Source organism: Glycine soja, chromosome 20, assembly GCF_004193775.1.
Source record: "Glycine soja cultivar W05 chromosome 20, ASM419377v2, whole genome shotgun sequence".
NCBI lineage: Eukaryota > Viridiplantae > Streptophyta > Magnoliopsida > Fabales > Fabaceae > Glycine > Glycine soja.
The window spans coordinates 44,903,529-44,919,046 of NC_041021.1; the positions used below are offsets into that span (position 1 = coordinate 44,903,529).

Sequence of the window (15,518 nt, forward strand, 5' to 3'; positions counted from 1 at the left end):
AATAAATAACAGATACATAAATTCCAAAAAAAAATAAAATTAACAATAAGTTAATTAGAGATGTCTGACAATAGATGTTGATAATGTAATTCAATTTTTTTTTTTTTGAACCGGTGATAAAAAAGTTGTCCCTTTAATTTGGTGTATATTATTTAGATCCATATATAGATAAACGTGTTAATTGTGTTTATGTGATATCATTTTTTTTTACATTTTTTTATAGCAATACATTAAAAACGTAATATATATAGTTGATGAAGCAAGAACTAAAAGACACGAGCTGAAGGCAGAGGTAGGGCAAGACTCTAATTTAAATTGGGGTCATGTATTTTTTTTTGTTTTTTTAACTTCTGATTTGCATATTATATTAATTCGTGGCACGAACCGGGCCAAGGAATCAGTTTTGTGCAACATATGTTTACTTTAGAGAGGAAAAAAAGGAGCAACTGCTTTGCAAATTGACCAACCCCAGTAGAAAAATCATAGGAAAACTCCTACTTCCAACATGAAGAATGCAGGGCAGCAACTTTTACAACATCCTTAACTTTTGCTGGTGTAGTAGGACTATCAGCTTCTGCTCCTCAAAGACTTAACAGGTAAAAAAAAAAATTTATGAATTCACCAGAAATGCTTTGGAGGCATCCATATGATTTAGTCTACATGTTCCAAGGAGAACTTCTGGGAGCTCATCTTGTGTGTTACCCTGCACACACATTCTCACATATGTCATTCTAGTAACACAAACCAAAATTGTTAGCAATTTTATGTCAATGACCTTGGTCTTGGTTTAGTAGGTTAAATACACATTTTATTTTTATTTATACTCTCACAAAACCATATTGATCATTTAATTTTACCTGTACCAAAAATGCCATTTCTACCACCAAATTGTTCAGGTATCCAAGAACTAGGCTAGCCACCCCTCTTGCCACGGTTGAAGATCCAACGTCGATATCAATCTAATAATGCAAACATAATTTAAATGTTAGCTTATAAAACAAGAGAAATGAGCTGAAAATAATAAGGAAAATTTTGTGTGAATCAGTAATATGAAAAGAAATTACACAAGCAAAACTTACAACAAAATCACTAGTGAATTTGGCCATGTTACCTCTAGATAGTTCTTCCCACGGATATAAAGCATTTCTAGCGCTTGCCCCACTAAACATGCTTTCTTTCCAACACTTTGCTTGACTATCCATGACCCCTGAGGGAAACAAGTCGCGTGGCGAGGTCCCAGGGTCAGTGTGGGTTCTGATGTCATGTTATATTTCATCTTAAATCAATTGACATTAAGTGAAGTTGTCCAACAGATATATAAGCTGCACTCCAAGAATTGAGACAACCGATGTGAGACTTGGGTCCTTGGAGTGCATATATCTGTTGGGCAACTTCACTTAATGCCAATTGATTTTAAGATGAAATCTAACATGGTATCAGAGCGGACTCTGACCCTGGACCTCGCCTTCGCTTCCGCTGCGACGAGCACCAACCATTTGTGGTTCACATACTAAGTCCAATAAGTGCTGGGCGTGAAGGGGGTGTATTGAGAAATACCAAAGTCTCAAATCGGCTGCCTCAATCCTTGGAGTGTAGCTTATATACCTGTTGGGCAACTTCACTTAATGCTAATTGATTTTAAGATGAAATTTATCAATACCCATTTTCAGAAATCGTTAGAAACCATTCAAAAAAGGAAAAAAAAAAATAAGAGGCTCTGCAGAATGCAAATGAAGAGAGTCCCGGAACCTTGATGGTGATCCTCTGACCCCGAAAAAGGGAATCAGAGAATCGAAAGTTCAACAATAACTACTTTCTGTTGTACTTCACATGCGACAACGTGAACTTACCATGTTGCCCTTCGCATTTTGCCTCCAAAACTAAATATATGCCACTTTTTTTTCTTCTTTCATTTAGGCAAAATAGATTTCCTGTTTTAAAATACTATTGTTTTTATCATATCCTTTCTTCGTTTTATGGATCAACTATTGTTCCGTTATATATTAATATGAGCTATTTATGACTATTATAGTATTATAGGAGTTCGATTTTGTTAGCTTATGCTGTATGGAAATTTTGTTATTTGAGGAGTCTGGTTTTTAATATGATATTATGAAAAAATTTAAACGACAAGATTTTGACATAATTTCTTTTAAGTTTAATAATTATGCATTAATTAATTAATATTGATATAATTTTTAAAGTTTTTTTTACCATAATATTAGTATGAAATAATTTGTTGAGTTTGTTAAAAACTTTGAACGTAGAAGATAAATATTTTTTCTCTCAATACAATTTATTTCATTTTCATTCTCAAGATTTAATTCCTGTATTGAAAACAAAAATCATTACTATGTAAATAATTATTGGTATATGATTTTTAAAGTTTTTGTTATTATTGTAAAAAAAAAATTATCATGATAATTTATGGATTATATGATACAATAAAATTAATAAAATTATTTTACATTGGTAGTAGTTAATAAATAGCTCTATTTCTCTTAATAGATAGTATTATTCTAAATTTAAGTTATATAAAAATAAGCCTTTATTTTGTGTAATACATAAACTAAAATACTAGTTATTATAAAAATCAATAAATTTACTATACCTAAAAATTTATATTCAATGGAAACCTTTATTATGCAGATTGATTTTTATACTGTATTGAATTTTATAATAACTAATATTTTAAACTGTATTCATATCAAAATTGAAGTTTCAGCTCAATAATATTATTGATATTTAATGGAAACATTTATTAAGCAGATTGTTATCGTAGGACTCTAATTTTGATTATAAAGTAATACTAAAACTTCTTATAAAATTATATCTAAGTTTTTTCCATAAATTTTCTACTTTAAAAATATTAGTAATATATGTAATATATGGGTTAGAGTTAGCGCAAATGTACATAAAAAAGATTATGACTATTACAAGAGAATATTTATCAATGTTTACTAGTGAAGCTGACTTTAGATGTGTAGTGCTTGGACCAACAAAAAATGAATTTAATAAAAAAGATTAGTTTCTCATAATATAATGAATCAAGATTTAAATTTTCATTGAAAAATGTATTTATATTTAGTGTCATATCATGTTTCTGTCTCAAACATGTTAACCTTTAAAGAATGATTCATCTGAAGAAAAAATAATTGTATTGTGCTTTGATTAATACTAAATTAATTCTTATCTAAACTGAATTAGAAATATAATGGTTCTTAAAATATTCAACTATTTTACACTTTTGCTTTTTTTTATGAATATGTAAAATATTCAATATAGTTATGAACATATCAATATAATATGACATGATAGATAATTATGTTTCTTAAACATATAATTATAGATTTAAATCCTGACTCATGTATAAAAAATATATACAATAAGATGTCAACATCTTAATGGAATTTTAGTACTCAAAGGATTTGTCCTTAATTTTTGATCAAGAGATATCTTGTTCATCTAGAACATTCAAACATAGTTTGATAGAATAATAACATAATTGTTGCAAAAGTATCCATGTCAATTATTTTTACTCTAAAATTTCACTGTTGTTTTGTTAATGGACTCTTATTGTAAATGGCTAAAAAAACGTGAGAAAATTGAAAAAGAAAACATTATTTTGATGGACAGAGGAGGGCAGGAAGGTAAATGAAATGTTATGGGTGGTGCTAGTTCGAATAAATGCTTAAATACGAAGAAGATAACAGCTTCGTTGTCGAGCCAATGATTTGGTAGTTAGGATGAAATACAAAATCAACAAACATGACTTGCGGGGAATGATTGTCTTGCATTAATCGTGGGACGAGAAAATAGGGTTTCTTCAAAGTCAGTTCGTCTCTAGGTTATATATATAAGCAAGTGTATATTTGCTTTTAAAATCAAACATTTATAGCACAGACATGAATTTAATAAATGAAAATCATAGTTTTTTTTCACCAAGAAAATCATAAAGTTAAAAACTTAAAATTCACTTTTATTACTTATTAAAAAATATATCATTAGGAATTTAGGATTAATGTTGTCTACAAGATGTAATCACAAACACATAATAGCATCAGATTAAAAAACCAATTTTAATCTATATATGGATCTAAAGATGGAAAAAAAAACTATGATTTTTCATCACAAGACAATATAACGCAAACACATATATAAATTAGGAGATAAATATTAAATGAGAAATAAAATCTACCAAAACCAATCATAGAGAGTGTTAAAGAAAATGTCTCTAATACTTCTCTTAGCAAAACCTCTGTTAATAAATTCTGTTTATTGGTTCGGGTGAAGGAATGCTTAAGAAGTGATGGAGTACTATTAGTGTTTGTTTAATTATGCAGCAAACACACCAGTACTTAAGTTATGAATTTCATGGAAAGATTAGGGGAGAGGACTCACTGGGGTAGTTTAGGAAAAAATATAAAAAACAATTGGAAAGAGGAGTGCGTAAGTAATAATGAGAGTGGAAATAGTAAATGCCAAAAAAGAAATACAAAATTTGAGAAGCATTTCTAAAAAACTTAACACATCTTAACTAAGCCATTTCCGACACTATAGCACATGGTGCATATGAGGGGAGAAAAGGAAGCACACGTATTAACGTGTTAATTCCAACTAGGATGCCAAGTAGTTCGGGCAAAGTTCCAGTCTGAGTGGTGTTTCTCACTTTAATTTCACATTCGACAAGGACACTATTATTTATTTATTTATAGGAATATTTTACTAAGTATATCATAAATTTACAAATTACAATAATGTAGCAATACATTTTAACTTTTAGGTTCCTCTCACAAAACGCTATTCATTTAAGTGCGGATTACCTTTTTAACGAAATGTTTGAATACGTTTTTTTTTTTTTTTTTTAAATTTCATTTAAAGTTTGTATATTGATTGCTAAGTATCACATAAATATTTCTAATAGCTAGTAAGATCTTACAAGTTTGTTCCCATTACGTGCCTTTAGGATGTTGGTCTTTAACTAACATATCCTATGTTTCTTAAATAGAAGGAATGGTTCAAAGTTAGTTTGGATGAATGGCACAAGATCAAATTGCCTGGGAAAAATTGTACAAACAAGTATATCTATAACTGCAATTAGTCCTCTTAACTCCACACAAAATTGCCACAATGCAATATGACCTTCCAAAATAAGGAACCCTTGGATCTGCTCAGTCACTGCCTGTTAAACAAGTCAAAACACTTTAAATAGAAGAGAATGTTTCAATCATAAAAAATGGTTGAAAGAGGGGATTTAACACATACCTTTTAAAAAAAAACGCATACCTTTCAAGAAACTAGCTAGGTGTTCATCACTTGCGTATGGAAAGATCAATGTGAAGATATGCCACGGAAGCCACAAAAAACAAGAAAAATGCAGATACCAGCATCAATGGCTCAGCAAGCATGAATATGGGGTTAAACCTGTAGTATACCTATCAAAAATTGAAACACATGGTAAGACATAGTGAACAGAAGATTATTTATAGAAAGAAAACAAAAGAAAATCACAGACCTAGACTACACATGAAGTCATGAAACTTCAAAGTAAATTTTAGGTGTAGTCTCCAACCAAGGTTTGTCAAGTTGCGCAGAAATTTATTGGAAAATAAGTCTCCATGATTTCATAACATATTATGAAATATGTTATGAATTTCATTATTATAGTTGCAGTTGCAGATAGCATAGCCATGGCTTAAGTGTTTTACATTACCTTTTCAGCTTCTATGAAGGTTTAAACAAAATGAGAGAGAGTTTTATCCAAACCTTGTTCCGGATGTCAGAACTAGAAATACATAGTTCAAACTTCATCTAACATGTATCATAATCAGACATGTGACAATTGGAATTGCTGTAGGTTTAAAGACATGCTAATAAACAATGAAGACTAAGGATAAAGACAAGCAAAAAGGGAGCATGAGACAGGAGGTCTAGGAAGTACAAGAGTATATGAAATAGTGATTGAGAGCATGGAAAAATTGTTACTTGTTTGGTTGTCTTAGAAAAGATGGCAGAGAAAACTTTATTTAAAATTATTTGAGAAATCCATGAAAAACATTTTTTCTTGGTTTTTACAACCAAAAAAAATAATGAGCAGAGAAAAGAGCACCTAAGAAGAATTTTACCAGACATCATTTGTAATCTTTAAGCCCAAAATCATGAGCAACCCAAGGCATAACATTGCCAAAAAGGATAAATAAACAGCTTCATGTCAAACACAACTTTCATATGCTATTAGACCTCCATTCATTAGCATATACCTGACATTGTTTAAAGGTCTCATTTATAGGACTGTCATTACTAGGAATTAATTCTTCCAAATAAAGGATAAAGGATATTCTAAATGCCCCTAGTATAATTTCTTTGGTCATTAACATGGTGTTGATAATTTTTGTTGCATCATCACATTAAATTAAATGCAGCATTAATCCTTGATTAAGGGGTTGCAACAAACAAATTTCTTGCTCTTAGAAGTTAGAACATGTGAAATGCCCACATTCCAAATCAATTTTAGAAATTTTTATTTATTTGTTCACATTGGGCTTAGGAAATACCTGGAAAGGAGTATTATGCTCAGGAACTGCATTTCTTTTTTCTAGAACCACCACAGTTCTGCCGACAACATCAAGGTATGAATACTTGATCTGCAAAGTTCAAATTTAAAACCATTTTAGCTGCAGGGAATCAAATGCTTTATGCTAAAAGTACAACAAGTGAAATTCTTCAAGAGCAGAATCAAACTCTAACTAGAGAAGAAAAATGAAACATCTTGGAGAAATTGAAGTTAAATTGTATATAATTAGACAATAATTTCTTTTCAATAAATGATTATAAATTGAACTATTTCTTTAACATATTGATACCCCCTCCCCCTTTATCCTTTTCTCAATAAGTTCTAGGTAATGTTTCTCAGTTATTCTGATATTTAAAGAAAATTTCAATTGAACTTAAAAGAGAAGACTCTGAATAATTTATAATATGCATGATGTATGTTATAATACAAATCACTGTACTACTAAAGTTGAGTACCAGATTAGTAAAAATGAGTACAAGCTCCACTCAATAAGACTTCAAAATTAATAGGAGTCCCAAGTCCTAAAATCTTAACCCTCCCTCTCAAGCTTAAAGCTTGCAACAAATAAACACATTTATAGATTACCAGATAAGATTGCATTAAAATAGAGATTGCTTAAAGCCAGGTCCCACTTTGGCATGTAGTATGAGATTTTCACAATATATATATATATATATATATATATATATATATAGGTCCACGGAAGGCCAAATCACCATGTAATTATTCAAGACCATACAGTAAACCAACATATATATAATATAAAGCAGAGGCCAATATCCATATATTCATACATTATATCCTCAAATCATCATGTGATTGAAATGCCCTATTCGGAAGAGGGTTTTTTATTTTTCCGTCTGTCTTCCAATTCTGTGAGTCAAACTTTTCACTATGCAAATGGTTATGTATACATACATGGAGAATTTGAGCATATTATAGTCAGTGATCCCTTGTAATAAGATAGAGAAATGCAGCAGATGAGTTACAAAAGTTTAATGCAGATGAAGCTTTGACTGCAGTTGAAACTAAACCAGTGTTGCACAAACAGCATTATCTTTAAGAGCACATTACCTCTAGATGTTGCTTCACTTCAAAAGGAATCTCAACAGTGGGATCTTTGGATCCCTCTGGCAGCACAACCTGAAATTTAATGGTTCAACAAGAAGGGTAAATTAAACCTCCACTATTGCATACAGAAGCAGTTGAAACAATGGAGCACAATTTTCAGTTAATAATAACAAACCCACTTTTACAATCAACTTGTCAACCACTGTCTCAACAAGAGGGCAACCAAAAGTAAAATTGAGGTATCTTCTGCCATCTGGAGACTCAAAAAGAAAGTCTTGCAATGGTAGCCCATAACCAATGACAAAGGTTGATTTCCAGCCTCCAAATAGAGGATACCGAGGTTCAATTTCAAGTTCTGACTGCAATCAATAAACATGTAAATAAGTCTGAACCAGAAAACATGACATTTTAAAACAAAAACTATCTTTGTCATTCAACACTAAACTCCTTTGTGATCTCACAAACAAAATAACTGGTATAACTTTTGTTCTTCATTAACATAGAAGCATACCATGTAGAAACTATAATTAATCATCACTTCCATTCATAGTTTCATACTTTTGTTTCTATCTACTCATTATGATGTCAATGCTACCAAGTACTTGTAAGGACTTAAGCACAAGAGGAAAGCCCAACCAAAAAGACTGGTACATTAGGTGGGAGAGCCTCATGGCTTAAGTACCACATTGAGCTTACTCAATGTGGGAATCCTAACAGTGCTCCAGTAAAACATAACCATAGGCCAAATAATGAAGACAATGATGCTCCTTATGTTGACAAGAATGACATTACTTTAAAGCATGAAAAGCACAACGCCTCATTTATGATGAACACAACCATGTGATCACCTATTGAAACAGCTGTAGACTTGCTTTCTAGTTCTTCCTTCAACCCAAGTGTTAAGTCTCCCAAAAGAACGGGAGAAAAAGAAAAGAACTGGTGCATATGATATTAAAGAAAGAAAAATATACAAGTGAAAAATGACAATGTCAAGTGGGAGGTTGTAGAAAAGGAATGTATTTATTAAGACCCAATAACATGTATTACCTTCCAAGAATCTGTACGTAGATGTGACGACGAAATATTTCCTATTCCATCCCTGTAGTATACTGAGTGAACCCTAGGGGGTAGTTTCGCTAAAAGATGTTTAAATGAAGAGACACCAGTACCACCTGGTTTAGTTTGATATTCAACCCTGCCAATGGAAAACTCCAGTTATACATACAAAATAAAAATAATATATGAAGGGGGAAATGTCAGAATAAATTCAGAAGAATTTAAATATTACACATAAACCAAAGGATACTATTAGTTAATGTTTCATCAATTAAATCCAGCTGATCAATTGGTAAAGTATATGTTAAAACTGAGGCCATTTCAATCTCTTGGAAATCCTAATACAGGAGTAATGACTACAGTATGGGTTTGTGCAATCTAGAGAAACATAGAATAAGTAATATAGGGTGCCTATGAAGCAAGTGTCAATCTATCTTCTCTTGGCTGGGTGTGATAAAAATCTTAAAACGATCATTTTTCTGCAGTTAACTACTTCAATAAAAATGATTCATTGATGCTGCCATCAAATGTCGCAATAAAAACATGAAGGAAAAAGACAAATTACAATACACATACGAATAATAAGCATACAATAACTAAATAAAAATATTAGAAAAAAGGTCATGCCAAACTTCTAAAATAATAACTATTTCAACATGTTGGAGCATTTTGACATGTAAGTGATTTTTCTATTCCTTTTAAACTTTAATAGTTACATATGATATTTCCCAAAGAACTAAATGAGGATCTGAAGCATCAAGTAAAATAAAAAGGAGATAACAAATATACCTTGAAAAAACACCTTTATGTCGAGCACCAGCATGGACCAAGCTATATCGCTCAGTGACTTGAACGCTTCCCCAGTGAGATATTTCAATTTCCCGTTCTAGCTCCTCAACAACAGCAAAGGCATTGTTATTTTCAAAATGAATAAGTACAGGAGAATATGAATACGGGGGATGATTTTCATATGGCCCGTATTTCAACTCTGTACCAGCACGTTTAGTGGGGTCCATCACTGTGAATGATTCTACCCGAGTGCTTGGAGTCTTAATAAAAGTTGTCTGTTGCTTGACATGATAGGGAGACAATAATATTGCACTATCACGGAAATAAACCAACTGTGACTCTGATTGACTTATTTCTACTGGGAAAGGTTCCAGAGAATGTGTCAATATGTAAAGCACCTCTAGTGTTGTGGTTTCACCTTTACTTAATGGAGTTAACAAAGTTATAGAGAAAAACTTAGTTCCATTTGGTCCATCAGGTAGCTCGGCAGATTTGACATCTAGAGGAACATAAGTTTTCTTCTTCCTCTTCCCAGAAGTTGCAGCAGCTCTGACTATTGCTAGATGTTCTACTTCAGTGGGTGAAAAGGCAATATGTACTTCTGAAGTAGGAGATGTCCCCAAATTTTCAACCTGAAAGGACAGCTCTTTGAAATATAAGATCTGCAAATTTCGTAAATGATGCTATAATAGCACAATCCATTGGAAAGAAATAAAAACAAATAATTTCAAGACAAATTTGGCACTAACAAACTGATTTGTTGTCTAAGAATTGAAAACAAATCATGAACTTCAATAGACTCATGGAATGGTCAGCAGCAGAGCTGAGGGGGAAAGTGGGGATGCCATAACCCCCCCAAGTTTTTATTATTTTCATGCATTCACTCAGATATTCATTATTTAGTTGGTGGCTATCATAAAAAGAATAGATTTCCACATAGCTATTTAATTTAAGGTCCTTCCCCTTTCATTTTATGCATACCAAATGTGAATTAAGTGTTTGCAGAAGGTACCTCTAATCAAATTGGGCAAAAGTAAAACTGAGCAGCCCAGTAACTTAATCAAATACCACTGAGCATAACCACTCCATCTAGACATACTGCACTTAAGTTAGATCCTTACTCACAGGCTCACAGCTGAATATGGAACACAATTTACAGATATGCAAAGTAGCAACCATGACAAACACAAGACAGAGTTATTATCAAAAGTGTAATAGTATGGAGAGGTTACCTTCAACGTCAAGTACACCTTAATAATGTGAGAAGTCAAGTCAATCTGCAAGGATCATTAGCATATTAGTCATGCAATGTATAAAAAAGAGCATTTGAAAGATAGAAAAATATGATGAAAGATATACAATATTTCCTCAACACCAAAAAAAAAAATCACATGGACATATCAACAATTGTTGTGGGGGAAAAAAAAAACTCATCCTAACTTAATTTACCAAAAATCGTATTCAGAAAGAGCACAAATTAGTCCACTTGTACCCTCCAACAAATCATACAACTTTTTTTTTTAACTAAAAACAAACAAACAAACAAAATAGAATAATGAGTCTTCAAATTCCCAAAACTCTAAAAAAATACAAGAGTGGCACCGAAAGAAAAAGCAGACACATAAAGGGAAGGACAAAGAACCCAGGTGACACAGTTGACACAAGAATTGCCCATTTACACGAATCTATGATATACCCATGTGGCGAGTTCAAATTTTTTAGGCAGTGATCAGCACCCCCAAAACAATTCCCTCCATTTTGGCACAGATCTTGAGCGAAAACAAACGAGAATCTTAGTGCAAAAAGAGAAAACCTACCCTGCGTTCAGCATTGGCGATCTGAAGGTGTTGGGAAGGAGAGGAGTTGACAATTGAGAGAAGGGAGAGAAAGAGGAAAAGGGTTAGCAGAGGTTGAGGAACCATTGCAGTTGACAGAAGCAGGGGAGACTCAGACACTCTAGTCTACACTTTCGGTTTTATTAATAACTCTCAATACACGACGCTCGAATCTCATTTTGGGTCAAAAAAACACAGTTAAGGCCCTTACTACTTTCACCCCCATCCCCACTTTTTTATTTTAATTACTCGTTATACTCTTTTTTTCTTAAAGGGATACACCACTTTGGAACCTCCTTTTTCTCTTCAAGAAATGTCTTTCTGAAATATTATATGCATATTCCATATATGTAGTTCTAGAAATACATAATATGCATATGTTATTCTAAAAAAACATTCTGGTAGTAAAAAAACATACCCTAACCAACTCACTCAAGAGACTCCACAACCTGCAATCGTTGACATAGTAAAACTAGATTAGGAAAGGAATGCTTAATTGAATGCACTTGAAGGAGAGAAGTCATTGTCAAAAGTTTTGCTTGCATTTGAAGTGTATAATAGTCTTAATAGATGAAATTAATGATGAATGGACCTTGAACATAACATGTAGGAAAATGCACAATGTTACATATAATATACACAATATTATATAATGAAGATGAGGTTCAAAATTAGATTTTAAAGAACAATAAAGATAAGATGAAAATGAGATTCTATATAGGATTTAAAGGATAACAATGATAAAATAAAAATAAAACTACCAAACATGGAGTGTAAGATAAGGGTTTAAAAGGGTAAATTTGATGCAAAGAATATAACATGTGGTAACCTTGTGTGTTTTCTCTCATGTGACACTGTATTTCAAGGTATTTCATTGCAAATTTCATCTACTACATACCTTAATTGCAAAGTAAAGCTTTTAACAATGGCTTTTCTCCTTTAAGTGCATTCTAATAATCATTCATTTTCTAATCTAGGTTTACAACATAAAAAATTACAGACACTCTTAAGTAATTTGGTTAAGGTATATTTTATTATTATCAAAAATATCTTTTTGGAGTAACATATACTTATTATGGAAATGTATTTTCGGGACTATGTATCGTAGTTCTGGAAATATATTTCCATAATAGATATATATTAATCAAAAAATACATTTCCAAAAGAAAAACAAGGAGGTTCCAAGGAGTGTGTAACCCTTTAAAGAAAAAATGTATAATGGATAATTAAAATATAAAAAGGAGCAATGGGGGTATACTTAGAGAAAATGGAGGTGAAAATAATAAATACATCCTTCTTTAAGATTTAGGTCGATCCAACCCAACGAGTGAAATCATTTCACTTTATCATTTCTAAATGGCTTAAATAGGGGGCTCGCGATTCTTTTATTTTTTTTTCTTTGTAAGATATTAATTTTTTTTAATTTTTTTAAAATTTGTATTTTTTTTATTTTTAATTCCTGTAATCGCAAACTTACGTGAACTATAAATGAAAAAATTAAAATCTTAAAAAAACTAAAATTGAAAAAACATAACTAGTAGAACTAATAATAAACAAAAAGATAAAACCATTTAAATTAATAGCCACTTAAAATCTTAGACTCATGATAATCAACCATTTAAATTATTTTCATAAATAAATAAGCTTAATTTCATTGTGATCCTATTTTTCTATTTTAATAACTTATTTTTTAAATCATCTTACATACATTTTTGCACTAAAATAATGATTTAATTAAGGAAAGCAAAACAGACCCCACACATTTTCTAGGTTAATTCTGGAAAAACATATCACTAGAAAGCACCACTAATTAAAATGACAACGTAATTGAGCATGAACTCACTTTGATAATTAAAAACCACAGGAGAAATTTTTATTAAGGAAAGCAAACACATGAAGCACAATAAAACACTGATTAAAATGATATCATAAACAACAACAAAAGATTGAGAATAAACTCACTTTGATAATCTTTCACCACGAGAATGAGGCCTTCCAGGTTTTATATTTCCGTGAGCAGGGCAATTTTTTTAAAATAATATTTTTAAGTCTTAAATTTTACATAAATATTTATAATTATGATTTTATAAAATATATGCAATAAAATTTGTTGACATCGAAAATAATAATAAATTAGTATAGATGTTAACAATAAATTTTAACAAGAACATCCTATTAATTATCAATTGTGTTATAAAATTTATTGAACTAAAATGATTTTGTTTTTCTTTGGGATTGTTAGAAAGTAAGAAAAAAAATAATGTTGTGTTGTGGCATACCCATTGCTGAAAGAACAAATTTTAATGAACTTCTTGGTGTACTGAAAAATAGAAGCATATTGAAGCCTAAAAAACAATGACAAGGATAACAAAGATGAAGAAAAAAAGTTATAAGAAGAATAATGATAAAACAAAATAATATATTTTTTAGTATGTATCAAACTTTAAGTTGTCAAATCTCTTATATAATCTTGGCAGATTTGTCTCATTTGCAAATGTAATAATAAATAGTATTTAATCATTAAATAATTACAATGAAATTAATATAGAAGAGAAACAAATAAAGTCATTTGATTACAAATGCAATTATTTATATATTTTAAAATAACAACAAATAATTATAAAAGAAAAAAAATTAGAAAAGGAAATAGCTTAAATATCTAAACAGAGGATGTGCAATTATCTTCCTAATAGAGATTATAAAAAAGAAATAAAATATTTATTTAAAATAATAAATATCAATATCTTCACGAGATAAGTATTATAAATAAAATAAAATATTTTATCAAAAGATATAAATAAGAATAAATATATCTTAGCAGCTAAAATTTCAAATATAAACAATCACCTTTTTTTATAGATATAAAAATTCATCTTAATTAATTATTTTAATTTTAAAATATAATATACATTAAGAAATGAAGTTGCAAAAAATTTAGGACAGCACCTGTCCGTGAGCCCCTTATGCAGTTCGATTAAGGTTTTAAAAATTATTTTAACAACGTTGCCTACGAACAAAACCTACACTTGCAGCCAAAATTTGTTGAGGTTGTCCTTCAATGCCTTGAAACAAAACTTCAATAATAATAATAGAAATAAATTTCTATGCGATGTGAAACCCTGAAACATAGGTTTTCAGTTTTTGATTTCTCCTCGAAATGGGAAGCACATCATGGACTGCACCTTTTCCCATCTTCTCTATCGCTTTGCTCTCAACGCTCCTCTGTTGTAAAGAGTATTAAACAACCTGTTTAATTTCTTTTGTTCTTTGTCTTATTTATCTTATCTGTAATAAATTAAGTTATACATTAATTGTTTTCGGTTTTACTGTATTTTAAAGCTTAATTACCTTAGGTCATGTTATATTGCAATTAATGACAAATTATATATTGAAACTAACTTTTTTTATAGACTTATTTTAAATTTCTATATAGAAAAAAAAAACTATGTAATAAGAGGAGAGACCAAAAGGAAAAAAATGTTAAATTATTTTATAATTATCTTAACTTAGTTAGTTTAGACATTCAATTTATTTAAATGTAAATTAAAATAATAAAATTATCGCTTGTTTTTTATTCTTAATATTATTAATGAATGTTCATTTTATTTTTTTAGCCACGTTGATTTTTATCTTTAAATTTATAAAAAAATGTTAAAATGACTATTATTAAAAAAATTTAAAGAAAAAAGTGCTTCTGTTTTATATTTGGTAAACAGTGTTATTTGGCACGAAGGGACAATAACTAATCATACCATGTGAGTCCATGTAAAATTCTATCTTTACATTATCCTCCATTTTTATTTTTTTACCTTTGATCCAATAATATTTATTTGTACTGTGCATATGAAAACATGTACGTACCAAAAACTATTTCTCTTTATTCAGTCCCCTTATGATTAGGTTGTAGATTTTGTACGCAGTTTTGGAAATTAGTAAAAAATTACACACATAGGTAGTGTGAAAAACAATTTTAGTAGTATTAACAGTAGGTCCCATGAGAGTTGTTTGGACTTTTTATCTTTATGACGGTCTTGACGCTCCTCTGTAGATGTGAATGCGAGATGGATAATTTGGATTGATCATAGACTTAGAAACTTGCCCCGACTTCTACCGTCATCCAAGTCATGGAGTTATTTTCTAGGGACTGGACGCATGATAACTACTTTTTATTTATTATTATAAAAACCATACTT

At 30.4% G+C, this 15,518-nt stretch overlaps 2 protein-coding genes across 4 annotated transcripts; both read right to left on the bottom strand.

Moving 5' to 3' along the window:
• Nucleotides 1-303: 303 nt before the first annotated feature.
• On the bottom strand, nucleotides 304-1,198 carry LOC114401769 (protein ENHANCED DISEASE RESISTANCE 2-like). The gene is made up of 3 exons (XM_028364352.1): nucleotides 1,112-1,198; nucleotides 858-959; nucleotides 304-703 (listed from the first exon to the last, which is right to left on the bottom strand). The coding sequence occupies exons 1-3, from the start codon at nucleotides 1,142-1,144 to the stop codon at nucleotides 611-613; spliced, it is 228 nt and encodes a 75-aa protein (XP_028220153.1). The 5' UTR covers nucleotides 1,145-1,198; the 3' UTR covers nucleotides 304-610.
• Nucleotides 1,199-4,889: 3,691 nt separating this feature from the next.
• LOC114403346 (dolichyl-diphosphooligosaccharide--protein glycosyltransferase subunit 1B-like) lies at nucleotides 4,890-11,455 on the bottom strand. Of its 3 annotated transcripts, none has more exons than XM_028366253.1 (9): nucleotides 11,308-11,455; nucleotides 10,723-10,767; nucleotides 9,491-10,122; nucleotides 8,693-8,840; nucleotides 7,825-8,004; nucleotides 7,649-7,717; nucleotides 6,555-6,644; nucleotides 5,287-5,435; nucleotides 4,890-5,182 (listed from the first exon to the last, which is right to left on the bottom strand). In XM_028366253.1, exons 1-8 carry the CDS (start codon nucleotides 11,410-11,412, stop codon nucleotides 5,313-5,315), a joined length of 1,392 nt encoding a protein of 463 aa, XP_028222054.1. In that variant the 5' UTR covers nucleotides 11,413-11,455; the 3' UTR covers nucleotides 4,890-5,182; nucleotides 5,287-5,312. The 3 variants fall into 3 exon arrangements, with proteins under 3 accessions (XP_028222054.1, XP_028222056.1, XP_028222055.1); XM_028366255.1 differs by having other exon boundaries at nucleotides 4,890-5,202; XM_028366254.1 differs by having other exon boundaries at nucleotides 5,266-5,435.
• Between the last annotated feature and the right edge of the window lie 4,063 nt (nucleotides 11,456-15,518).